The 26,042-nt window shown below is 41.0% G+C and overlaps 1 protein-coding gene across 4 annotated transcripts in view; it reads left to right on the top strand.

The window, feature by feature from the left end:
* BZW2 (basic leucine zipper and W2 domains 2) overlaps window positions 1-26,042 on the top strand; it is a 58,430-nt gene that overhangs the window by 4,168 nt on the left and 28,220 nt on the right. For 3 of the 4 annotated variants that reach the window (XM_083822850.1, XM_083822849.1, XM_083822851.1), the window contains exons 2-4: window positions 17,315-17,379; window positions 23,406-23,582; window positions 24,682-24,785. In XM_083822850.1, the coding sequence (XP_083678976.1) occupies window positions 17,322-17,379; window positions 23,406-23,582; window positions 24,682-24,785 (339 nt within the window). In that variant the 5' untranslated portion in view covers window positions 17,315-17,321. Of the gene's footprint in view, window positions 1-10,169; window positions 10,221-17,314; window positions 17,380-23,405; window positions 23,583-24,681; window positions 24,786-26,042 lie in introns of those variants that run through there. The other variant, XM_083822852.1, reaches the window with a different exon arrangement.

Below are 26,042 nucleotides of genomic sequence, written 5' to 3'. Positions count from 1 at the left end.
GACCGGGTTTTCCTATAGCCAGGGTGTTCACCTGAGACATGGAGAGAGATTTCCATCTGCTACCATCTCGTATTGGCTGTGAAGTGCATTTCTGAGTATATGCTTTTATTTCTGTGTATATCTTTTAACTCCAAATTGTGCAAGGGCTACCTGTGTGATCTTCCCCAGATAGTGAGGCAGTGTATAAAGAAAGACTTTTGAGGTGCTCGGGTATTGTGATGATGAGGATAATGTGAATATTTTAGATAAATGTGCATTTGTAGTACCTGGCTAAAAGTTTCTTTTCAACATAATCACCATTGCTTTCAGACATGTTTACCCCCTGCTCCATTAATATGATCAGCAGTAGATCTCTAATATGGCAAACAAATGACTCGATTTCGTATTCTCTTAATTGTTTCTTCTGGATGATCCTGATATAAACAACTTGGTCAGACAGTAGGTATTTTTTTGCTTTTGTTTTTATTAGGAGACTTTTAGCCATTATTATTCTCTTTGATTGAGAGAAACAAATTATTTAAAACTTGGCTTTCATGTATATGAATTCCAGGTAGGTAGATACTTTCATTTTAGTCCAGCTGTAATAGAACAAATGCATACAAGCAGCTTTTGGCTGAAAAGGACAGATGTGTTTAGTGGCTGCAGAGTAATATGTATCAGACAGCCAGCTAAGCACCTTTGCAAGACTAAGTTCTTTCCCACTTAAGCTTTGCAACTGGTGTCTCCTAAACTGATTCTGGATTACCACAGCTTCTGTAGGAATTGGTTTGCTGTGCCCGTTCAGATAGGTGCTGGTAAAATAAATTAAAAATTCCAGAGATGTAAGGTTGCGTAACACTGAAATACAGCTTTGTGCAGAAGGACACTGGTAAAGTTTCGATGCAGGACCCACTCCACCATTCCGTAGTTGTGAGCACCACACCGGAGGAAGTCCCTGGCACCTGTGTGTCAATAGCTGTTGGTGATGTAGGCTGGAGAGTCCCGAGTTATTTTCTGTCTGTGAGTATCAAAGCTTTTATCTGATGAACGGTGGAGGTAGTTGGCTTAAATATATATGAATAGATCTAATCTGGGAGTAAATTTTTAGCATAAGATTCTTTAAGCTCTGCTTACATAATACAGTCACCTACAGATAACATGTATGTGTTTGCAGACCTAAGCTGACTGTTTAGGAAGGATGAGTAAAATTATGCATTGAATGGATACGTGCTATTCAAATTGCTTTGAGAGACTTTTTTCCCCCCACTTCTCAGCTTATTTTCTGTCTTCATTCCTTCTGTTCAAAGTGAAGAATTCTCATGTTTGTGTTGCACATCTGACAGTAAGCTGTTGTCTGTGCCCATCTCACTGCCCAAGCCTACAAGTAAAATAATTTCCTTTTAGTACAAAATTTGTGATAAATTTCACCTCTGAACTGCTGTGGCTCCCCTTCAAACTGTGGATTTGATTACAGGTACTGTTTTTTTTTGCCACGTGATCCACTATTATTAAATATGAGCTCTCCTCAACTGTTGCTCTGTTTTCTTGTTAATTTGAAATCTCAATGATCTGTTCAAAGGTGACTGAAAAACTTGAGGATCATTCAGCGGTAAAGCTGGTGTGCGAGAGGGAAATTGACGAATGGAAAAATCTATTGCTTCTCCCTGGAGAGACCAGTGTGTGGAGTGCAGTGCCTGAAAACCCTTTTGAACTTGCTGTGCTCTGCTTAGATCTAACTGGAGATCTTGTAAAGAGTGCAAAAGTCAAAATAAAAGCTAGTCCAAAGTAAAAAGAGAGTCCAATGACCAGAGGAAAAGTGCAGTGGTGTGGTGCTTGTATGTAGCACATGCACCTTGAGAGCTTCCTACGTGCCATAAAGCTGAGAGCAGAATGAAGTTGAGTTTCAAGAAAAGAGTATTTGTTGACTTTGGTTTAACTACTCTGGTCATCTGTAAAGTGTGGTTGTGTAGTGCAAACACAACAAAGGGCAGTCACGTATTTGTAAGGCATTGCTGGCGAGAGAACCTTCTGGATCGGATCCCAGTTAGTGCCATGGGGTTGGGTGGCTGCAAGGGGCAGTTCACGTCCATCAGATTGAGACACTAGGGCATCCTTATGCACACTGCCTAGGCAAAGGGAAAGCTGTTAAGAGGTGAGCTGGCCGTGAGTAAATACAGGAGCTGAAACCTGGGTAAAGGCCGGTATATGTGGTAGCAGCTTTATTTTCTGTTGCTTTATCTTGTTCCCACTGTGTCTTCAGAAATGCCTTTATCACCAGGTATGTCTCAATATAGGAAAATGCTTCCTCCGTATAAAATAAATAACCTTTTTTTGAGTTGCACATTGTGTTTTGTAAATTCCTAGAAAGCAGGAAAATATTTCCAAGAAGTGAATTAGTAGCAATTCCGACCCTGACAGAGACTCCATAAGTGCTGTTTGTTTCTATGCTTCATAGAGCTTTTAGACCAGAAATGTGGTTTAGGAGCAGTATTTGCGTTGTTTTTTTCCTGTAGAATTTTTGAAATTTATTGAATGTATCATACATACAGGTTTTTTGGAGTCCTGTGTAAGGATTTGCTCTGTGTTGAGTTAGTGTCAGGTGCAGGCGTTCTGTATAGAGATTGTTTGTAGTTATTGCAGACTCATAGTAGAGAACCAAGATTACTGCTTTCAGCTTCAGTAAGAAGGATGGATTATCTCTGGTGAGAATTAGAGTGGAGAACAGACAGGTCATGCAAGGAAAAATGCTAGACGCAGTCTGGGACAGAAAGGTCAGTCAGGGAAACGGGAAGGAAACATCTCCTGTGATGTCTTCAGTCCCAGTGAGTTACACCCTTCTGCTACTCTAGATGAAACAATTAAATACAGCTTTGGGGTTGCACCTCATTGCGCTGACCACTGTTTAACGTGTTTTTTTTAAGATGCGTTTTCTTTTCATGCAGAAAAAGAAGTCTAAGCAGCTCAACAGTTTGTAATTTACAGGCTTAAACAATCCTTTAATTTCAGGTTTTGTTTCCATAAATAAAATCCCCTGCTTCTCTAGAAATGATTTGAAGAGGGAAAATCCATTCAGTCCATTGAAGTTGTACATTAATCATTTTTCTTTTGATAAGGCACAGGATGTGGAATCTTAGCAACGTGTTATTGAGCCTTAGTAGATAGAAGGGTAGGCATTTATTTGCACTGACAATTAGAAAAACAAAGTATGCTCTTTAAATACGCAAGAAGTTAACCCTTTTAAGAAGAAGTGGAGATGGTGAGATGCTTCCCAGTCTGCACCTTTCTCTGTGCTAGCCAAGGTTGATGTGATGGGTTTGGCTAGCGTCTTGCTGCTGATTTTGTCATCGTCTCTGTGCCTGTGAGGTTGCTGCTGAAACTTGTGCTGGTGGTCTCTCTCCTGCCTGCTTTGACTGTCTTATCTCAATGCGTGGCGCTGTGTGACTGGGACCTACGGACCCCAAACCCTCAGCCAGTGAACTCTATGGAAGCTCAGCGTTGTGCTGTTGAATCCCATCTTCTGTCCGAGATAATTTCATGTTTTTCCCCCCCACCCTCTGTTTTGTGGCAAAAAGAGGCCCCAGTCAACATGTCGGCAGGGCCTCCTGAATCCTGAAGCCCAGGGAAACACTCACTTCTCCTGTGCTCAGATAAGAGGATGAGGTCTTTTTTGGGTTTTGAGCTTGGCCACCTTGTTCTGTATAACTCTAATGGAAGACTTTTCCTTGAATTAGGGAAAGCATGCTCATAATTCACTTCTCCAAAGGAAACGAGGTGAGGTCTTTATATTCTCAATTTTTGTTTTAATTCTGTTACAGTGTTAATAGAACCACTGGTGCGTACTGGAAAGTCAGGGTGCTCTCTTCCCAATGTGCACTGCCATCGCTGTGTCATTTTTTTTGCATTGCTGTGTGCCTCCAAGGTCTGTCCTTACAGAGCAGGCTGCGCGGTGACTCCACTGCTAAATTGTCAAGGTGCAGTACAGTCACGTCTCTGCTGTGATGAGGTGGTGTGGTTCTTGAGCTTTCATCTGTACAGCAGTCCCTTACAACTCCTCTGTGATCACAGTGGCATGTGTAACCGAGATTCATAACCTGCATTATTTATTTATTTATTTCTGGGGGAATGCCAGTAGTAACCAGTGGTCCACAGCTCCCTGAAACCAAGTGTTTCAAGACAGAGCATTTCATGGACAGCCTGCGTGGTGCTAGGATCAGTTCAGTGGTTGAATGCCCTCCCTTGGCTGCCTTTGTCTCCTGGGAGCAGGAAGACTTGATTCTTCTCCCCTTTCCCTTTGTTTTCTGTTGTCAGTGTAAACAGTTGTTGACAAGTTCTCCTTTGGTCAAAATACCTTTGCAGTCTGATCTGGGATGGCTCAGCAGTGCGAAATCGGCGTTATGGTGTGAGGAGGCATGGCAAGTCTTGTGCAGCTGAGGCAGAAGAAGTTGGTTCTGGGGGAACAGGCAATGTCTTCCTGCTGTAGACCAAGATGTTCCCCACTTATTCTTTTTAACATCTGTTACTTTAATTTTTTTTTTGTCATCCCAGTATAAATTTCTCAGGTCCTGTTAATAACTAGGTTATTAGATTACTGAATTACCTTAATTAGTGTTCTACCTTAATTAGCGTTCTCAACAATTGGTTAAAAAAGCTTCATATCAACATATCCACAGTCTGAAATACCAACTCTGTTTTTTTCCTCAATATTTGTAAAAGAGGAATGGCCTTGCAGCGTTGCCAAGAATAGAGGAAAAATGCCAACTATCACAAAGCCCCTGATTGGCTCTCATGTTGAATATCTGCCTTCTTTTATTTTACATTAAGAAGAATAGATTTAGATTGGCACTTCAGCCACCTTTGCATGTTATCTTCCATTAGCAAAGGACACATGCCAGGTTTTTCAGTTTCTCAACTCCACTCAGCATATCAGACTGGGCAGGGCAATATTCAAGGTGGGATGCAAATGCGTTGGACTGCATGGGCTTTAACAGTCAGCTCATTGACTTTGAGAATTTGACTGTCTCCATGACTAAAAAGATCTACATTTGGGGATTTTTAGCAGGAGTTCACTTTTTTTTAATGTTAGAAGCAATTTCTCCATCTCCCCCCCCCACTGTATAGTAGATGCAGTAGCTGTTAACAGTTTTTTTGGCTTTAGAAAAGCTGCTGCTTCTTTCAGAAACCATGAGGTGTAGCACCGAGGGGTATATGCCCTTTTTTCACTGAAAGTTAATGTATTTCATATAAATCTTGTCTAGATGTACGAGAAATCCACATTCAAGAGCCCTGGGTTAACTGGTGTGACTTTTGAAGTCCTCAGGGAAACTAATCAAGCCTTCCATTGTGTTTTCTCAATTCAGGAGAAAAAAAATCCTTTAGCTGTCTCATTAATAAATCTTTTAAATTCTTAATATCTTTAATTCCTGTAAGAAATGAGTTGTAGAAATCTAATGTAGCTTTTATTGGCGCTCTTACTCACTTCCACGTCCATTTCTGTGTATACACCTCCAGACATGCATCCGGTGGAGCCGTAATTGTGTTACCCTCAGAAGGAGGTTGCTGATGTTGGTCTTTCTGCTGCATGAACAATGATGCTGTAAACAATAAAATAGGTTTCCCTATTAATTGTGTCAAGTACCATTGTGCTGAGCTGACATTGAGGCAGGCCAAACGACTGCAAACCGGACACACGCTCCTCCTGCTGAAGGAAGCGAGGCTGGCTAGCATAGGGGTGTTTTGATGCCCATTTTAGAAGCTGTTAAACCTATTCTGGTGATTTTGGGTTAGAAATAGGTAATTCCTGCACTGACTCGTGGCTTCAGAAGGTGGGTGGCTTCTCATGGTCTCACGCTTGAGCCTATTTGCCGAGCGTGTTTGTGGTAAACTGGATTTTTAACTTTAAACAATGGAAATTTATGAATCATTTAAGAAAGATAAGCAATTAAGTCTACTGATTTAACTATAGAATTGAATAATACACCATTAGTAATCACACTCTTGTTAATTTTGACTGTATAATTAAACTCTGAGGTATATTTAGCTGTCGCTGAGCTATAGACTTTCACACAGATTATAAATTTACAGGTATGAATTGATTTTGCAGCAGTGTAGAACCTGATGTAGGAAGTTGGAAATTTATGACGGAGTCTCTTTGATCTGGTTAAAAATCTAGAGCTAAAGCTGTTCACAGGAGACTCCCTTAAGATCTTACCCAGAGGTGGGCAAGTAGATTATTTCAGACAAACTGTTTTCTGGAAATGTTTGCTTTTCTCCGTTGTTTGTGAAGGGAGCCAAGGGTTGCGAGGTCAGACTTAGAAGTCTGTTGTTGGTTATTTTTAGAGTTAGGTCAAATGCAGAAGCAGCTGTAGCGTAACCATCGCCGCCCTCATTTGGGATTTTCTGCATAATATGGTGGAGTGGGGTGGGTGTTGTGTTTGTGCTCTGGTCTGCATCGGGATGAAGTAGGTGCCTCAGCTGAAGGAGTGTTTTTGGCTCTTCAGTGTAAGCACAGGGTGAGTTTCATGCCGATGGCTAAGACTTGGTGCCCAGGTGAGGTGGGGCGACCCAGCAGCGTGCCAGCACAGCACTGAAAGCGCGTGGCTGGCCGCGGGTGGGAGCAGCCAGGAGCTGCCTCTTCCACCTCAGCTGCACAGACGTTGGGCTTGGTTTAGGAGAACTTCAGCATGGCATTTGTGTGATGCCAGGCTGAGTAGCATAGGATGTGATACGGCTGGATTCATTGGTTTGTTGCTTCCCAACATTTTGGGCAGGGTGTGGGGAGCTGCGCCGTGGCCAGAGCCCTGAGCTGCCTCCATGCTCTCACGATTCATAATGTGCAGCAGCCGCTGCTTCGTAGTGCTCCGTGAGGACGGTCGTGGCAGTTGATTTACTGACATCAAAATACTTGGTCCTGTTCAATATCAGTTAGTAATAAATCTGACGTTTTGGCAAGTGCCATAACAGGCTATCGACTGAATAACCTGTACCAGTTAACTGCTGACTGATTTCTTCCTTGCCTGGCTACCTTGCTAACCATGGACCCAGACCTCTCATCAGGCAGCGATATCTGTGTAAAGTCCTCGCCACATCAGTGTTTGCTCTGGTACTAATTTTGATGACAGAATACAAAGAGTTGAAGTAATGCAGCCGTGGTTATCTTTACTTGTGAATGTGGATTTAGCTCTTGTGTGATTTCTTGTAACTTGGAGGGGAATTCACTCGTAGTAGCCCCTTCACCTACGCTTGTAATGTAGGCTGACATCAGTTGTAAAAATTCAGATGTCCCAGTGCTGAGACTGGTGACATCACATGGGAACAAGCAGTAGGAAGAGAGTAACTGGAACAAAGCAGCTGGCTGCATGGAAGTATTTAACACTGGAGTGCTTCAGCTTTTTGCTTTCACAGCTGAAGACAACCGGTTTAAATGTCTTCCATCTTCTCAAAAGAAGCAACGTAAAGGCCTCTTATAGGAGTAATATAACATGCAGACTCCAGTCAGTGCTCTTGTGATTTTGGTTATTTCTTCTCCATACCTGGGCTTAACTGGTCTGCCACCCAGCTTGCAGTGCCTTTGGCATAGTGCTCCCAGGTGGAATATTCTGTCATGGGTGATTAACACCTCTCTTGTGCATTTGGGGATTTGGGAGACAGCATTTCTTGAAGTGCAAAGCTAAGGAGCTATGTGGGATGCATGACGCCTGCAAGTTTCCTGACCTCAGACCAAAGCTTGACTTGTTAGGACAAATGGGCTTTTGCTCCCGAGTCTGGTCTCTGAAAATGGCCTGTAGTAGTTGGGTAGGTTTTCTTTAAAAGAAAAGGAAAAAAAAAAGTGTGTGTCTAAATCTAGATAGATGGGAGCTCTACATTTCTCTTTCTTTCATGCACTTGTCACACTTGCAACAATTTTCAATTCAGGAGTTTCTGCCATCCATGTGCTTGATAGCCCTTCTGTTAGACAGACTCTTCTTCCCTGAATTTGTCTTAAGAGCTTTAGGGGTGCTGCACAGAGGTGAAGAAATTACTTAATTACTTTCTGAAGTAAGACCCAGAGCTCTGATATGTTGGCTGCCAAGTCTTGGGAAGGATAGCAAGTACTGTCCCCTCTTTGCTTGTCCAGTCTCTACTACCTATTTTTTTGACCTGCAAAGGCTAATAGTTATACAGGCACTCTGTGCCACGTGTTGTTGTGTGTGTTTTTTCAGCTGCCAACTTGTTGATAGAAATTCATATTTATTGCCATAGAATTATCTCAGCTTAGACTGAGAGAAATTGGATCAGTCACTGCCTAGAAAACAGCTGTCTGTTTTCATGTTGAAGGTGTGTGGATGTTTAGTGCTCTCATCACCCACTTGAGCAATTTGCTCACCAAAACAACTGCATCCTGTCAGCATGTTCAGCCAGCCAGGAGAAGAAGCAGCAGCCACAGAGACTGCTTTTGGGATGCAGAGCGATGCAAGTCAGTTACAGGCTCCTTTTCTGTCCAAGTGACTGCTGCTAACAGCATAATCGGCGTTAGTAGGTATGTTTGGAATAGCTGACATGGTGCAAAACATTGCGCGGTTCTGCTGCTGGCTCTTTGTACCATCTCTTTTTAGCCAGAAATACCAGAATTCAAGCATCTGAAAGCCCATTCATTGCCCTGAAGGTAAAGAGCCACGTGTTAACATGGTGAACTCATTTTCCTTGTACAAGCTTTGAAGAAATAATCGGAGAATTTTAAGTTAAAACGAGCTTTACTGCATGCAGCAGTTGTCTCTTACTAAAGCCAAGGCCTTCACCACTTGCAAGTCTCTAAGAGGTGCTGACTATTAATACATCCCTCCTCCAATTACTGTATTTAGTTCCTGAAATAATAAACTGTTAGCAGCTGGGAGGCAGTGCTTTCTGCAGAATCCATACTTTGTATTTAATTTTTTGAGCTTAGCCATTGTTGTTTTGAAGATAACTTAAAGGTTTTCAAATCCTGCAGTGCCGTGTCCTGGAAATACTGGTGGTCTCCTGTGCTTTTGCTGCTGCACAAAGCTTTAAGACACCAAGAAAGATGGAACCGTCACATCTCTGATTTTACTGATGTGATTGTTGAATTGTATGAGTAGGGTTGATACTGAAAATATTACTGGCAGTGTGCATTAAAAAAGAGGAACAGGGTGGATGTGAGCAGAGGATTAGTACTGTACGTGAGAAATGTGCTCTTGTACTTGCCTCCATTGCCGAGCTGTTCTTATATTGTGTCTGACTGATTCATTGCTACGAACAAGGCTTCTCTGATAATTTTTTAGCATGCTTTCCCCTGCATACTTGTGTTTTTTCGTTTGTGAGTTCCTGGTGCACAGGAAGTATGTAAAGTAACTCCAGTAAATGATTTCTTCTCCGTATATTGTGAAGAGCATCTAGTACAACTTTCTCTGCCAACCGGTACTTTAATGAAGGATAGAGCGAAATTGTGGCAATACCTTTATAATCACATTTTTGCAGAACTTCGACTAAACCATGTTCCTTCAGCAACATCATCTCTTACAGTGATAGCTGAGATGGTTGTATTTTTCCAGGAGAAACAGTGCATATAATGCTCCTCTAAATTAAACAATCATTTTTTAGCATCTATGTAGTCCATTGAAAATGGTATCTTGCATTAAAAACAGACAACAACCAAAAAAAAAAACCCACCACCACCTCTAAAAAAACCTTGTTAACTTTGGAGAAGTGTTGTGCTCTGCTTGTTTTCTAAGTTAACCTGATCCTAATCTCTGCCAATCCGTATTATCGCCTTCTTTTTCTAAGAGGTTTCTCTTCTGGCAATCCATGCAAGCTTTAATTTGATGAGTACCATCACCTTAGAATTAATATTTATTGTATATGAGTGGATCTGTAGCAATACATTGTCTCCATTACCTTGGGGTGCTCCAGTTAGGAGTGCAGCAGTCTGAGAGAACTCTCAGTTGAAAAGCTCCTGCTAATACCTTGCCCTTGCAGAATTATATCTAATAACCCCTTTCAGCTGCTGAAAGAAACCTTGTTACTGAAAGATAGCTTTTTGTGTGTGTCAGCCCAAGTGTATGATTTCATTTGCTTGACTTGTATTTTCACCTGTCAATGATTAAGATTTTTTTTCTCTGTTCTTTTTGACTGTGCCGTGACTCACGCATATTTCATGTGGTTGCTGATTATGAGACACAGAAGCCTGTTGCCTTGGTGGTTCAGTTTGCAGTTCCCTGACTTGGTGGAGTGCATCTGGAGTGCTTCAGGTGTGGGAGGTTTCTGCCTTGTTTTTACCTCCTTATTCAGCTGAGCAGCTTCTTATATACCTCATATTCCTTTTATTCTTAAATACCTGCTTTCCTGAAATCTGTGCATTGGGCTCCGTGTCTAATTCAGTCTGTGATTGTATTATAATTAGTGGATGTGAGGTAGTTTGTGGTTGTTTTTTCTTTTTGACTGTTTTTCAAGAAGCATATCCCTCTGCATCCCAGTTTAGCAGTTAGTTGATGTGATTTATGGTGCGAATTTTTGTGAGTTTGTCTTCTCATTTTTGTCTGCGCTTCCTTAGTTGTCAGCTGGATAACTAATCACAGATTACACAGAATTCTTGGCTGTGGAGTCTTGCGTGAGCACAATTTTTTATTTTTTTGTTTAACGTGGGGTAAGTTTCATTCTGTTCTGGTATTTGTTTTCTACTGGTTGAGTTCTCGCTGCAGAATGGAACAAACTCCAGTTGTTTCATCCCTTTGTTTTCTCTCTCCCATTAGACATAGTATTAAAAGACAAGTGCTTTTGTTGCAGTGGGCACTTGCTCTTTAGCGTGGAAAAACACTGTCCTGTAATTTAAAAAAAATAAAAATAAGGAAATTAAGTGCCTTCAGAGCTTCTGGAAAGCTCTTTTGGAAAAGACAAGGCATTCAGTGCTTGTAGGAAACCTTCTACAACACTGTCTTAAGATACTAAACATGATATCCACTGGTAACTAGGGCATGTTTCCAAGTATGAAATTAAAGGTCGGTAGCTAGTTGCTTCGTGCACTGTAAGATCATAAACAAAATTAATCCATAACAGAAGATGTGTTTTTCAGCAATAAATTTGTGAATTAACAGTGTTATTTTACACAGAAATATTAACAGCACAAGGTTGATAATATTTAACTTACACATAATTGTGTGATTGCTTAATCCTTGCATGTTTCCACTGAGATCATATTTAAAATAAAACCTGTGAGGGAATTTTGAAAGGGTGAGGATATTACAAATGTTTTACTAGCTCTTTGTAATGAGTGAGATCACTGGGAGAACGGTTTCCTAAACGTTATAACTGAGGGCAAAATAGCAAGATAAACCTTACAGCTTCCAGTGTTGCTCTTTCTGCTGCTGGTTGAAGTTACAGACGTTCATGTTATCAGTCACTTCTTTAAAAATAAATTATGTTTTGGGAGTAGAGGGCGAGAGCAAGAAAATGGTGATGAAATGGTACAAGTCCACCTGAATGCTTGTAGCTCAGCCCTAAGTGAGGACACTTGCCCTTGCTGGATTTCCAGAAGTGTAATTGAAGAGGTAGAAGAGGCAGAGGAGACGTGTTTTCATAGACCTTCTCCTCTCCCACCCTCAACACTTGCGACCCTGGGAAACAGCAAACAGAACTCTTTTTATTTCCTTAATTTTGTAACGGTGTCAAAGTGAACTTTGGAAGGCTGTAGGGAGTGTCCCTGCTGCTCTTCACGTTACTGACAACCGACGTACAGGCTCACATGGGTAAATACAGGGCTTCTCTTTCATGCTGACCAAATCCGGGAAATGCTGGCACCCAAGGTGAATTTCTTGCGAAGGGTGTGAAAGCCATGTTGTAACAGAAAAGGTTTTATTGCTGCAGCTGTTGCTGCGGTTGTGAGGTGAACGCTGTGGCAAGCACAGAGGTTTCGTGATGGATGTGCTTTGCTTTTGCTCTCCTCTCACTGCGCTGATTTGCAATGAAACGCCTGCAGAAAAAGAATCGCAGCACAGGCTGAACATCACAGTGGAAAGTGGGAAGCCTGACAAGGATTTGGCAAGAACCCGTGGCTACATTACATCCACTCCGTCCTGTCGTCCCCTTAAAACGCTTTGTTCCTCTGCACTGGAGATGATTTATGAGTTTTCCACCTACAGATTTTGTTCACTCATAATCTAACTGCCTGCTGCCTTCCCGGACAGCAGAGGCAGCTGCTCACTGCATGTCGACACGTTTCCGCTCTAGCAGAAGTGCAAGGGCAGCTCTTCCTCTGTGCCACTGGAGTTGGGTAATTTGTTTTTAACATACCCCCTTGGCTTGTTGCTGAAAGACAAAAAAAAAAAAAAGCCCCAAACCTAAACCTGACATCAGCAATGAGAATGTGAAAACACCTAATTACTTTCCTGGATAAAAAAGACACAATAAAACCTTTTAATGTCCTGGATATTCCACTTCTAGAGAAGCTTCATCTTGATACATGTTTTTTTCATAGAAACTCTCACCATCTATGCTTGTATTTCATTTGACTTTGTGATGAGTACTAATGTTTTGCACGATGTCTGAGTGAGGGAGGGGGTTGGAGATAATTTCTTCCAGCACCCGTTCCCTTGAGAGCTGTGCTCGTGGTACCCTTGCTGCTCCCCAGCACCACCTCAATCCAATGCCAGCAGTGTGGGGACCGGTGCGGCTGGGACCCGCACGAGGGGTTGCAGCCTGCCACAGCGGGCTTCCTCGCCGGGTTGCACTGCCCAGGGCACACAAGGCCATAAAATCTTGGGAGGGGAGTTTAATAAACGGTCGCTCTCTTTTGATGTTGCCTGGCATTGATTTCTGTCCTTCTGCAACTGGGGCAGTGAAGTTTTGCTGCCGTGGAGCAACTGGTTTTGAATTCTTCATAAGCATGTTAATGTTTGAAGAATCTCAGATGTTTCTGACATTTTTGTTAACGTGTAAAATAATGCTTTGAAAAATAGAATTGGTTTGGATGAAGGTTTCCGGTATTTATTTTTTCAGTTTGAGCTATATATTTCCACAACCAAATGTTCCCAGTGTTTTAGCTTGGCAGAAACATTAGCTTTATCAAGGCTTTAAATGATTTAGGAGTTAATCATCATAAGAATTTCCCTGTGGCATGGATAAAAGACTGCATTTTTCTAACTTTTTAAGCAAATTCAAACTTGCTAAAGCTCTGAACTTTCTGTTGCTGTTTTTTATTAATTAATCTTTTTAGTTAATGCTGGTTTTATTGATTGCTACAATTTTTATTCATTGTGTTGTGAGGATTGTTTGATTATAAAAACTGCTGTATCATTATGTGGATCATATCTACAAATGTAGATGTCCCTCAGTTCTGTTTTGCAGAAGCCTCGTAACAAGAGTGCAATCTGGAAAACTGTTTTAAATCATACAATTTTTGATTTTTCTAATAAATCTTGTAGCTGCAGGTTAGTTATCAGCAGGCTTAGACCCATTCTGGACTGTTGTACATGGTTGTCTGATGGTAATGATTTCTGGCACGTCCCACTTGAGTCAGCCCAGCTTCGCTTGTGAGACACCTGCTTATAAAATACCAGATATTTGGGTGTGCAGTTTGAACACACGAATTTTCTACAGAAGATTTTCTGGATCCAAAAGAGAGAATCAACAGTGAAATGGCTGTTGCTCTGCCTCTCCCATTTTCCCTAGAAGAGTGGGGTCTGTGAAAGAAGCATGCTAAGGAGCTGTCACTGCCATATCTCTTGGTCTGTTTCCTGCTGGCAATTCACACAAATCCTGGAGGGTGGTGGACTTGAAGATGTAGGGATGACTCTTGTTTGGGGTTTTCTTTTTGAGGATATTTCCTCCCTACCCTTAGCCATCCTCTGAAACCACATGACTTACCTAGCTGGTGTTCCAAACCTTGCCTTTGGCTTTGAGCTAGTCTGTAACTTTCAAAAAGGAAAGTGTATGTAATAGCTCAAGGTTTTTATGATTTTAAGGTTTGATAACTACATGACACAAGGCAGGCTTAATGTGGTGCAATCAAACGTTCTGTGCAAATTTGTATGCTGTCATGTTGAACTTGCAGCCTTCAGCCATCAGTTCTGTGCTGACTTAGATTTTTTTTCCTTGCATTCACTTCTGTAAACATCTGGTATGGTAGCAAAAGCACTTCAAAAACTCATTTGCAATACCTGGTGTCATTTGTAGTAGAGAGAAGCCCCGTGGAAAGGACAAGACCTATGAGCAGCAGCTGAGGTCCCTTGGTTTGTTCAGCCCAGAGCAGAGCAGGCTGAGGGGAGGCCTCATGGCGGCCTGCAGCTCCCTCACGAGGGGAGCGGAGGGGCAGGCGCTGAGCTCTGCTCTCTGGGGACAGCGACAGGACCCGAGGGGACGGCATGGAGCTGGGACAGGGGAGGGTCAGGCTGGGGGTTAGGGAAAGGTTCTGCACCCAGAGGATGGCCGGGCACTGGGACAGGCTCCCTAAGGCAGTTGTCACGGTACCAAGCCTGCTGGAGTACAGGATGCATTTGGACAATGCTCTCAGGTATTTGGTTTGGTTTTGGGTGGTCCTCTGTGGAGCCAGGAGCTGGACTTGATGATCGTTGCGGGTCTCATTCAACTCAGGATATTCTATGGTTCTACAAATCACTAGGATAGTTTTGCTCAGGCTTGTGCTTCTGCAGTCTCCTGATGACAGCGCCTTTGCTCCCGCTGGGCCAGTGCTTTAGGGAGTGCCTTATAAAGCCTGGCCCTCACTCGAGCAGATTAGAGCACGATGTATTTAAAGCTAAATATAGAAGAAGGCAGATCCTGTGTTCCTAGTAATTAACTGTTCAAGAGTCTCTTCTGTTGCACTGAACCTCTAGTCATTAAATCTGCCACAAGTTGCAAGTCTTTAACTTTTTTTTTTCCCGTTCCCAGCTGTCTTAAAGGGCATAATTTATATTCACAGGAAACTTTTAAAATCCAGTAGACAACCTTAAGGTGCATGCAGCTCTTCTAGCAGTTTAAAAATACACTGTGTCAAAGGAAAGAAATCTGGTGCTAGAAGTTGAGCATATGCATTTCTAACTTTTACAGCAAGTGGAAAAACATACTGGTAGTGCTAGGACGAGGTCAGATGCCTTTGTTCATTTCTTTGACCCCAAAGCTTCTATTTTTTTCATAAAGGAAGTAGGCAGTGTTGATACTAGCCCAATGGCACACTTATGCTCTGTAAGAACTGAGACAGGAGGATTAGTTCTTACCTGTGGCATGGCTTGCATGATATTTTACAGACCCCATGCCCGTGGGGTTTGAATCTATTGAAACTAACAGTTGCGGTCCCAGAGCAAGGGATAAAGCATCACAGGCAAAGCATTAAAAAAAAAATAATAAAAATATTGGAGAATATTATACCTTGCAGTGTCTTTTACAAATAATAGATGACCACAAAGATAAAGCGTATAAATACATCACACCTAGCCTGGCAGTGGCTGGAGGTTGGGCTGTTGCTCATCGCAGCTGGCTGCTGGATCACCTGCCTAAGGGACTTGAAAAGCACCTCCTGTTTCTTGGTCGCTGAGACAGCTACATGGGGGAAAGAGATGTCTGAGCTCTGTCTGAAGAGAAGCTCGGATCCTAGAACATTTTTGAAAGATCCTGTGGTATCATGGTTTGCCATTTTAACTCTCCTTGCAGATGTGTGAAATCACTTTCCAGAAGGCTATTTAGTGTTGCGGTTGTTTTGAAATGCTCTTAGTCTGTTAAAGCAGTGGCTTTAAATCGTGGTTATGAATGTCGGCCTCTCAGTTTAACTCTTGATTTTTATTTTTTATGACTTGCAAGAAACAAAACCAACCTGGACTGTGAACTTGACTTGGCACTTCCCAATGCGTGCTGGCATTTTCTGACTGTTAATAAATCGTAGACCTAGACTAGAAAGCAGCGGTTTGCCAAGTTACACATTTGAAATACTGCTAAAGCGTCCAGCTAGTGACATTGCAACTAGATGGTGAATGGGAACGTGTTATACAGTTAGAGCACTGTTAACAGAGTTAAGTAAGCTTTCAGGGTAGAGAGACCATTGCTTACATAATACGATGTGATTGATGGCGTCTTTCTAGCCACAGAGCTTGAGTTTCTCTTTCTTCACGCTAGGAAGAAGTGTTGGCAAAAGTACGTACTTGTAAACCGGGCCTGCAGCAGCATGAGCTTCCTGTAGTAAAATTTTAATTGAATGAGTCCATGATGAAGAAATAGTACAAATTTATGTAAAACTAAACTTCTTTGGCGAACAGATCCAAAGGACAAAGCTTCTTGTACGGTAAAGCTCGGTCCTGGATGAGCAAACCATCAGTAAGGCTGACCTTAAGGCCCTCAGGGGGTGAAGCAGGTGGCTGGTAGGTCCCAGCAGTGACACCTCTGGTGGAGCAGGACCAGGACAGCGGTGACAATTGCGACATGCAGCAGGGCTTTGCTGTATGCGTGGTTATTTGCATCCAGCTGTCAGGTTGGCTGCTCCTTGCGCAAGCTGTGTCTTGAGCGATTGAGACAACTATATCCGTAGCTGAAATATATATATATGTGTGTATATACATATATATTTGTTGTTGTTGTCGTTAGATAAAATGGTGTTAACTTATCTGGTTCCCAAATATTTTAACGCAGTATGATGAGATCTGCAATTAAGGTCTGAAGTAATAAGCCCAATATTTTTCACCGTTCTTGTTACATGATTTGCCGTATAGGTCCTTACCTATGTATTTGTACACAAAAATGATGGGTGGAAAAGTTGGTTACCTTTTATTATATTCACAGCAAGCACATAATAGCATTTTAGGAAATGAAAGTTCATCAATGCATCTTCAGCTTGGAAGAAATGTTTGGGAGAGAACTGATGGTTAAGGCGTTATTTCTCCAGCAGAACAGCGTGTAGCCCTGAGACTCCAGCAGCCCAGCGCGCTCTCTGGGCTGGTTGGGCAGGCTGCGCTGTTGTAACCCTGCCCTGGCAGTACAGACAGAAGCTCCTTCCTTTTCCTGCTTGGCTTTGAACCCTGTCTTGTGTGGGGACAAGTGGCTTTTCTGTCCGTTTCTTGTATTTATGGATGACAAGCAAATGAAGATGGAGGCAGCAGGGGGACAGGAGCAGTAGTTTGCTTTTGCCTGCTGTCCAGCTAAGGTATGAGAGAAGTACATCTCAGCAAAGTTATTATTGGCTTGTAATGCTCTTAATCTTCAAAATAATATGCATTATTCTTTGAGTATACATCAAGAGTTTCCTTTCCCTTTTCCACACCAGTATTTTGCTGTGTTGAATGCTTGTTTTGCCTTTAGGTTAAAATGTTGTCTGTGAATGTAATAGTGAAAACCTTTTTTCTTTTTTTTTTTTTTTTTCCTCCAGAAATTTTATGAATAAGAATCAGAAGCCGGTGCTAACAGGCCAGCGGTTCAAAACTAGGAAGAGGGGTAGGTTAAGCTACATGTTTTTATTTTTCTCTTTGTGAAAACTACTAGAAATGGAATAACTGATGTTTAATAGATTAAAGTTTTTCTCTTAGCCATATTAAGAATAAAAATGGTATTTGTTACTGAGCTATAAAGATTCTGTTATTTTCGCTATATATTTAGGACGTTATTGTTACTTAGTTTGCTTTTACTTGCTAGTAATTCTTAAAAAAACTTTAGTTAAAGAATTACATTCGGAATGAATTTCTACTGCATTTATATATTAGGAAGAAAACTTACGGAATGTTTGTCTCAGATATTTCTTAAGGTGCCCCTTCTGACTAAGAAAGCAAACTATAAGCTTTCATTTAAAGTTTGCATAAAGAAAATAATGTGGAATTTTTGTTTTTATTTCTTTGACTCAAGTCAATGCCAACTCTATAAATGAACCTTTTACTTCTAAAAAGGAATTCTCTCACCTTGCTTCTCTATGAGACAGTCAGATCATCTCATTGGACATGCTTTCTTGAAGAGCAGAGGTCAGAAAGCTCCTTTAGAAAAATAACAAAACCACAAGCAACCAAAACTCCCACAAATATTTTTCTCCTCTGTTGATGTAGTTTGTTTGCTTCCAGTTGTTAAAAGAAACACTTAATTGCCGTGGCATAAATGCCCTATTTGTAATAGTGATAATAGGGATTCTGATTTTCTACAAACATGACCAACAGTCTTTTTTTTTTGTATACTCTATCAATTTTTAATGAGGGCAGCTGGTGCTGATTGTAGTGATCATCCAAGTACTCTGTATAGCAAGTGTCATTCTGACATGCTTGTTCATATAGAGTTCATTTGTCACAATTTAGGTGTTTGAGACAAATGAAAGCCAAGCACTTTGGTGCAGAGAGCAAAAATATTGATAATATATTGATCTACTCAAAATATTGATAATACAGTAATTGATGATCTTTTTCAGAAGATGTCTGGTTTGTGAAAAGACGACCTTGACATCTTGCTGTTACAATACCAGATTATTTTGGCATGCACAGATGGAGTTCCTATCTGTCACGTTAACAGATTTTTCCCATCTTGACTTTCCTGCTTCTCGTTAGAAGCTAACACCTGGTCTGAGCTTGTTATGACAGATAATGTGAATACGAGCATTTTCTCAGTATGGATGAGAGAAACAAAAAGAGTTTGTAGTCTTTCTCAGAAAATCACTGATTCTACCATGAATCTGAAGAGCTGAGTGAATGTATTAAGATCTGTGAAAGTCGCAGAAAGAGAACTGTGAAATATTTTTTGTAGTTCTGTTTAAATATGATTCCAGCTTTCTTTCATCTTTCCTCCCTTGCACACATTGCATCCTCTGTTATTTTGACTGTCACAGTTCATACAAGTGAAGGGGATCACTGAAGTTGAAAACGTCCTTCCTATGATGCACATACAATGTTTATAGGTAGAACTAATTTGAAAAAGAAACCTTTAGTGCTTGCAAATAAATGTCACAGGGCTACAGTAGTTAGTGGGATTAACTTTCTGTCAGCATGGTTCAGAACAGCATTAACCAGCAACAGCATAGTTGTAGCTGGAGGGGTGGAATTAGCAGTCCCTGAAAAATACCTGTCAGATCAACCAGTAACGGCAATCCAAGATATGCATACTGCTGGATTGATTAAATGTATTGTTTGGTCCAGTTTAGTCAGTTACGGTAGTTATTTGCCATATTTGTCTCAGACTGTTCTTTCTTTTGTAAGAGCTTTCTTTTCAGTTTGTGTTTTGCGTTGTATTTAGCATAATGAGGTCCTAACACTGATTTGGTCTTTGAATTCTGTTATAATACAAGTAATAATTTAAATAAAGAGTTTGTATTTGTAATTCTGTGTGCCTATCTATTAAATTTCTGTTACAGTGATTAGAAGTGGCAGTAGATACTGGGTGACTGCATGGAAGAAGGAAAAGACTTGGAGCAGGGGTTGGAAGATTAGGGGGGCTGTTTGTTTTTCGTTTTATTTTAAAAGATTATTTAATAGAACTGGGGATGTTAAACACCTTTACTATAGAATTTGTAACATGCAAACACTTCTTTGTGTCTAAAGTGTAAGCAACGTCTTCAAAAATGGTGACATCCTGGTTGCCTTAATATTCAAGGCTCCTGCTTTGAAAAACCTGTAGATACCTGTTTTCTCTCTAAAGGCAGAGGAGTAGAAATGACTTCTAGCATGTTTATTCCTCTGCATGTATATACATTTCATTTTGTATCATGGCAGTGTTGCAGACTGTGTCTTGGTCTTAGACTAGAAGATACTATAGTTGTTTCTATCCTGACTTCCAGCATCTCAAGGAGTCATTAAATTGTACCCAGATATGACCGAGCGCAGTGAGTGTGGTTTGACCATGGCATTTCAGAGACTACTCTGTGTGCAACAGGCAGGTCATTAGGAGGGGCTGAAATGCACAGGGGGGAGCTGGTTGAGTGAGAGCTGATACTTCTTGACAGTTGATTTTTGTCTCAGGATACTGTTTTTCCCCTTCTACAGCTCCTGCTAAGAGCACTGCCACCTGAGGAGCCAGCAAGGTGTGATGCAGCAGTCAGGCATTTAATGAAAATACTTGTTCGTATGAATTCTGTCACTGATCAGCTAGCTGCAAATGTGGCCAGTTTCTGAGCTTTCAGAAAGCAGAAAGGGAAAAAGACGATGTTGTTTTTTCCAATAAAGTTTGAAAGTGTTTTTAGTGACTAAAATATGTTGAAAGGAGAGCCATGATCTGAAGAAGGAACTTGTGAATCCCCCTCTTTCCAGTTCTATTAGTTGACCTAATAAAAGGTGTAAACCTTGCCTCCAGTGTATGTAGTGGCAGGCATTAAAATCAGTTTAAAAGATTTGAAGGAAGAAACCTGATGTTGTAAAAGGAAAGAACCTCTAGGGCAAGGAGGCAGCTCACAGTTCCATGTCAGGCTTTTGGCAATCTGGGTAAATAGTTTGGTTAGTTCCAAATAAAAAGTAAATGACATCTTAAAAAGAAACTAAGCAGAGCAAACAATGCATATTTACCTTCTTTCATGAAGAAAATTATTTAATAATGTCAATATTAACACCTTTATATTAACGTGAAGTCAGAAGAGGTGCCAAACAGGGCAGCTCGTTTTTCTTCCACAGAAATACAGTTGTGGGCCTTCTCTTGAAAAGATGAAATTGATTCTTATGGAGGGAGGTACAAATGTACTTTGTGATTTCCTTACAAGCAAAAGAAAGGAAATAAGGATCTAGGAACATGATGAAAATGAAAAGCTGTGTGTAGCGCTGCTGCATTGGAAATTGCATGCATCACATCTGCGAGCTACACCTGCCTCCATTAGCCTGTGATTGAAACTGTGCTTGTTCAGTAATTATGTACTTGACAGCTCAACATACTGTCACCACTTCTTGATGATGGCTTCTTACTCACCCTGCTGTACGACATCAGCATATTCCTCCCCAGTACGTTAGTTCGGTAGGAAATGTTTAAAATAAAATTATAAATCATTTTTCATGCAGTGAGTTCACCACCTCTTCCTGCATAAATTTTGAGGTTATGATAGACGAGAAAATAGTAGGGTGCTCCAAATGACACGAGGACTTCTGGGGCAGGAGAAGAATCCGTTTAAAATAGCTAAGAAATATTAATCGTGGTGTTTGTGTTTGTACTGAGGACTGTATACCCATGCTACCAAGCACATAACACCTTGAAGTTTAAACATGAATATCACAGGATTGTAGGGGTTGGAAAGGACCTCTGGAGATCATCAAGTCCAACCCCCCTGCTAAAGCAGGTTCCCTACAGCACATTGAGCAGGAGAGTGTCCAGGTGGGTCTTGAACATCTCCAGAGAAGGATGCTCCACAACCTTTTTGGGCAGCCTGTTCCAGCGCTGTCACCCTCACTGTAAAGAAGAAAAATCTTAAATTTTAGACAAAATACAGTGAAAAAGGAAAAATAAGATTTTTTTATTATTATTATATTTATTTTTTACTTCAATCTTACTTTTTTTTACTTCTTTCTTACTTTAAGACAGAAGTCTGTCATCTTTCTGGTTACTGAGTTACCACGCTTTTTTTTTTTTTCCATGTAAATAGTGCATACTTATGTGGTATTTAAGAGAATAATTATTCTTAGGTATTTATTTATGGGTGGAGCTGTGTTTCTTGTGCACAAGTCAGACTGGCTGAAGTACATATGCCAAATTACTTGCATTTAAGCAAAAGGCTTGCTCGTTTGTGGGTTGGTTGGCTTTTTGCTTTAGTGCTTCAAGACAGAAGTGAGCTGCACCTGAGTATGTGGTAAGCAGTCTGATAGCTCAGGTGGGATTCTGGTGGTGTTTTTCTGTAGGCATGTCCTTCTGTTTCCCTGCTAGACCCTCTGTAGTTTGCCCACCGTGGGCTACCCCCCGTGGCAGCTACGTGAGGCAGTTGCTCGGTGGGGTTGAGTAGGCCTCAGCTCTTCTGTTTGGAGGATGGGGCTGCAAGCCACTTGGAGGTAGGAAATAGAGTCAACAAGCCACTAAAAGCTGGGCATAGCAGCAGGGAATTGTTGCAAATTAGGTGATTAGATTAGAAGGGATGTGTTGAAGGAGGGGGAGAACGTCCAGGTGATGTGCTGGAGGTGGTAGAACAAGTCAACCGCAAGGGCATGCGGGGAAACAAGGAGAGCTATAAATGTTTCAGTACTGTAAGTGTTAAAGCTGATAAGAGTGGGCATTTAGCTAAAAGTTACTTAATTGCCGGAAGGCAGGAGGAAGAAAGGCAATTAGGATCCAAGGTCTTTTGGAGTTGCTTTTGACTTGTGTTTGGGGTAGCATTGCTTTTTCTGTGCTGCAAGTCCCAGAGAAAGGAAACCTGCAGCCAGAGGATGGGTAACGTGGAGAACCTCCTCTCCCGAAAGCCTGCCACAGCCGCACCTGGCACCTTTCAGACTACAGCAGTGCATGCTTATTTAGACGGGAATTTTACCAATTGTCATTTGCATTAGTAACTAAAATCTCTGGATTTGTCTTCGGGTTATGGTGTGTGCAGGTTTGTTGTTTTTTTTTGTTTTGTTTTTTTTTTTAAAGATTTTTTTTATCAACACTTAAGTTAGCAAGTGGTAAGAAAGTAGGTTCTCTTTTTTATTCTTTGGTGTGTCATAGAACTGTTCCCAGATGTGTTTCTGAAGTTCAAAGTTATTTAGATGGTAACAAGCACTTCACCTGTGCCCCTGTGTAAAGTCAGGACTTGTACAAAGCAAGTTAAAAGGTATTAGCTGTCTGCAACAAAAAGCAGCAGGAGGTATGTGTAAAACCTGCCTAGATTTATCTGGAGTTTGTGGCTGTGTCTGTTGTGACTAATGGCCTTGGCATAAGGATGTGTTTGTGTGGGGGTCAGACTGTATCCTAATTTAGTTCAACCAGGGACAGCTGTAGAAAATGTGGTGTTAGTGCCGCATTTCTGCATTCTTAGTGCTGCTCAGGTCTGTAAATGAAAGATAAATTTTTGGTTACACCATATTGCAGAGTACTAAATGTTTACAGAAAAGCTATTTTTATGAATACCTTGATCTTTTTTCCTGAAGGCTTGTCTCTTTGAAAACATTTCAGATATGCAACCATAATTATTTAAAGAAAAATATTAAGAAGTGGAAAATGAAGTACTCGTACAGTGAGATTATTTACACAAAACTGTCATACCCTTTATCCTGCTATCATTTAAAAATACATAGTGGTATGCACATTCTATAATATTTTCAACAAGTGAAGAGGATGAAATTTGAAAGCAATTTCAGTATTTGTCTCCCCTTTTATTTATTTATCTCTGTTTGTATGTGTCTTGGTATCTGGGGGGAATGAAGAGGAGAGGGAAGTGAGGGTAAACACAGCAAAATTTCCGGAGGCCATGAAAGCCAGCCAGACTTCTGTACAGTGCGTTGACCAGAATGGGAAGAATATGTTTAGGTGCCGTGGTCATTTGAATTGTTGGTGGATACAGGATTTTAAAACTGTCCGCCTCTCTTTTTTCTTCTTCCTGTCTCTTCCAGATGAAAAAGAGAAATTTGAACCCACCGTCTTCAGGGATACTATTGTCCAAGGCCTCAATGAAGCTGGGAATGACTTGGAGGCTATAGCCAAGTTTCTGGATGCAACGGGCTCACGGCTTGATTATCGCCGCTATGCTGACACACTCTTTGATATTTTGGTAGCTGGCAGCATGCTAGGTAAGTTGCAGTGTACCCAATGCAAAATTTTGAGGATTAGCCTTGCTTCTTTTAAGATGCTGTCTTCCTTTACAAAGTGGAAATTATAAACTGTATTTCAATTGCACTTATCTAGCTACTTTATGGATCCAGTATCATAGAATATTTTATTGTTTGTAGTGACACAATACCTAGGGACTTAACCTTGGCATCCTGTAAATACAACAAAAAACTGGTACTGTTCTGAGAAGCCCTCAATCAGAGTTGAAACAGCATACAAATGCAATAGCAAGCAAAGAAAGACACTAAGTAGGGGAAACCAGAACTTACTAGCCTGAAGAGTTGTCATACAGCCCTCCAGGTTATTAGCTGTTGCAAAGCTTTCTTCATAGACCTTGCAACACAGGCTATCTGAAAGAACTGAAGGACAATGAGGAGTGCTTTATGGATGTTTATGGGGAGTTTCCCCCCGGGTGTTAGTGGCAGCATGGGAGAAGACCCCTTTTGCCTTCCTGTGTGTTTTGAGTAAGTGGGCTCTCTTTCTAGTTACGTTAGTTTGATTCCTGCTTCCTGCTCTTTGGTAAGAAGAAAAGATATTTTTGTAAGTCTTAAGGTAACGCAGGAAACAAAAGCCGGTGGAAGTTCTATTTAAAAAAAAAACACACAAAACTCTGAACAAAGTAAGCCAGGAGAAGTCTTTTGTGTCAGTGTTTTGAAAGTTTGCATGGGGTTGGGAGGATGTTCTGAGTCCTCAAATTAGTAACAGAGCACTAATACTTTTATCTTTGGAAATGATTTACATTATTGTGGTGTTTAAAGTAGTAGTTAAAATAAACACAAGAGTTATGCTGCAACCCGTTCTTATTTGAACCCATTCCATGCTCCCAAAAGCAGCTAAGATTCCTTAGCGTGACCTGATTGTCTTTGTCCTTCGAGGTTTGTGATCTCAGATGCAGTGTATCAGCCAGCTGTCCTTTATGATGGGTGCCACTACAGCTTCGTAAAGTTTCCCCCTCTACACTCTTCTCTCCACTGCCCGTTTTCACTCCTGCCTCATACCTCAGCGGTACTAATGTAAGACTTACTAAATCTTACTGTGTTTTTCTTTTGTTTGTTTTAGCTCCTGGAGGCACACGCATAGACGACAATGACAAGACCAAGATGACCAACCACTGTGTATTTTTTGCAGAAGAAGATCATGATGCCATCCGAAATTATGCTCAGGTCAGGATAATAAAGGGATGGTTGTTTTCCATTTATGAATCAAAAAGGATTATAGTAGAACACTTGTAGGCTGCCTAGAGTGCAACTGGCTAATTGTAGGGTAATTGAAAAATAGTTAACCAGTAAGCTGCCCTAACTAATAAATTTTAGGTAACAAAATAAGGTGTCTATGATTATCTGATCACAGCTGTCAACCCTTTCTTTTATAGAAAGCAGTCTTACTTTTTTCAGTCTACACTTGGGTTCAGTATATTTTTAGACACCATCCCTATTGTTTCTGTTGGCCTTTCCTATATGCAACCTTAAAGATTTGCATAAACATATTTTTAGAAACATTTGAAGGATGTTGCACAAGAAGGATGTCAATCTGTTAGATTGGGTCCAGAGGAGGGCCACAAAGTTAATCAGAGGGCTGGAGCACCTCTCCTATGAAGAAAGGCTGAGAGAGGTGGGGATGTTAAGCCTGAAAAAGAGAAGGCTCCAGGGGACCTCACTGGAGCTTTTCAATACTTAAAGGGGATCATAAAAAAATTAAAAAAATAAAAAAATAAAAAAGAGGGCGACTCTTTGCTCAGGCAGACAATGACAGGACAAGGGAGAATGGCTTTAAAGTAAAAGGAGATTTAGATCAGAGGTTAGGAGGAAATTCGTTACTCAGAGGGTGGTGAGGCACTGGAACAATGCCCCATCCCTGGAGGTGTTCAAGACCAAGTTGGACAAGGCCCTGGGCAACCTGATCTAGTGGGAGGTGTCCCTGCTCATGGCAGGGGGTTGGAACCAGGCAATCTTTAAGGTCCCTTCCAACCCGAGCCGTTCTGCGATTCTATGGTTCTGTGAATCGCAAAAAATATAAAGCTCAAGCCTCCAACCGTTGGTTGTTTAGCTAGTTAGGATTCAGACTCATAGTGAAGAAAAGCTCTTGAAGAGCTTTCATTTCTTCTACATATGCGCTGTACAGTTCCTTTTTACAAGAATAATATGGCTTGCACAAATACGTCTATGGGAAATGAACACAAGCGATGAAGCCAGAAACATTATTGAAGAGAAGCTAATGTTGCATAACTCCTTAACATAAGATAATTATTACATGAGAAAATATAGTAAGAATTCTAAGTTCTAAGTCACTATGCAATTCTGAATACATGGTAGGATTGCATAAAAAATGAAGCATCGTTGAAACTCACATATGTCAAAAATATATTGTTAATTAAGTAATGTTCATCTTTTTAATTAACTGGTTATTACTGGTATGTTGAA

This window comes from Anser anser (assembly GCF_964211835.1).
Source record: "Anser anser genome assembly, chromosome: 2".
Classification (NCBI taxonomy): domain Eukaryota; kingdom Metazoa; phylum Chordata; class Aves; order Anseriformes; family Anatidae; genus Anser; species Anser anser.
This window is presented reverse-complemented; position numbering and strand designations above follow the sequence as displayed.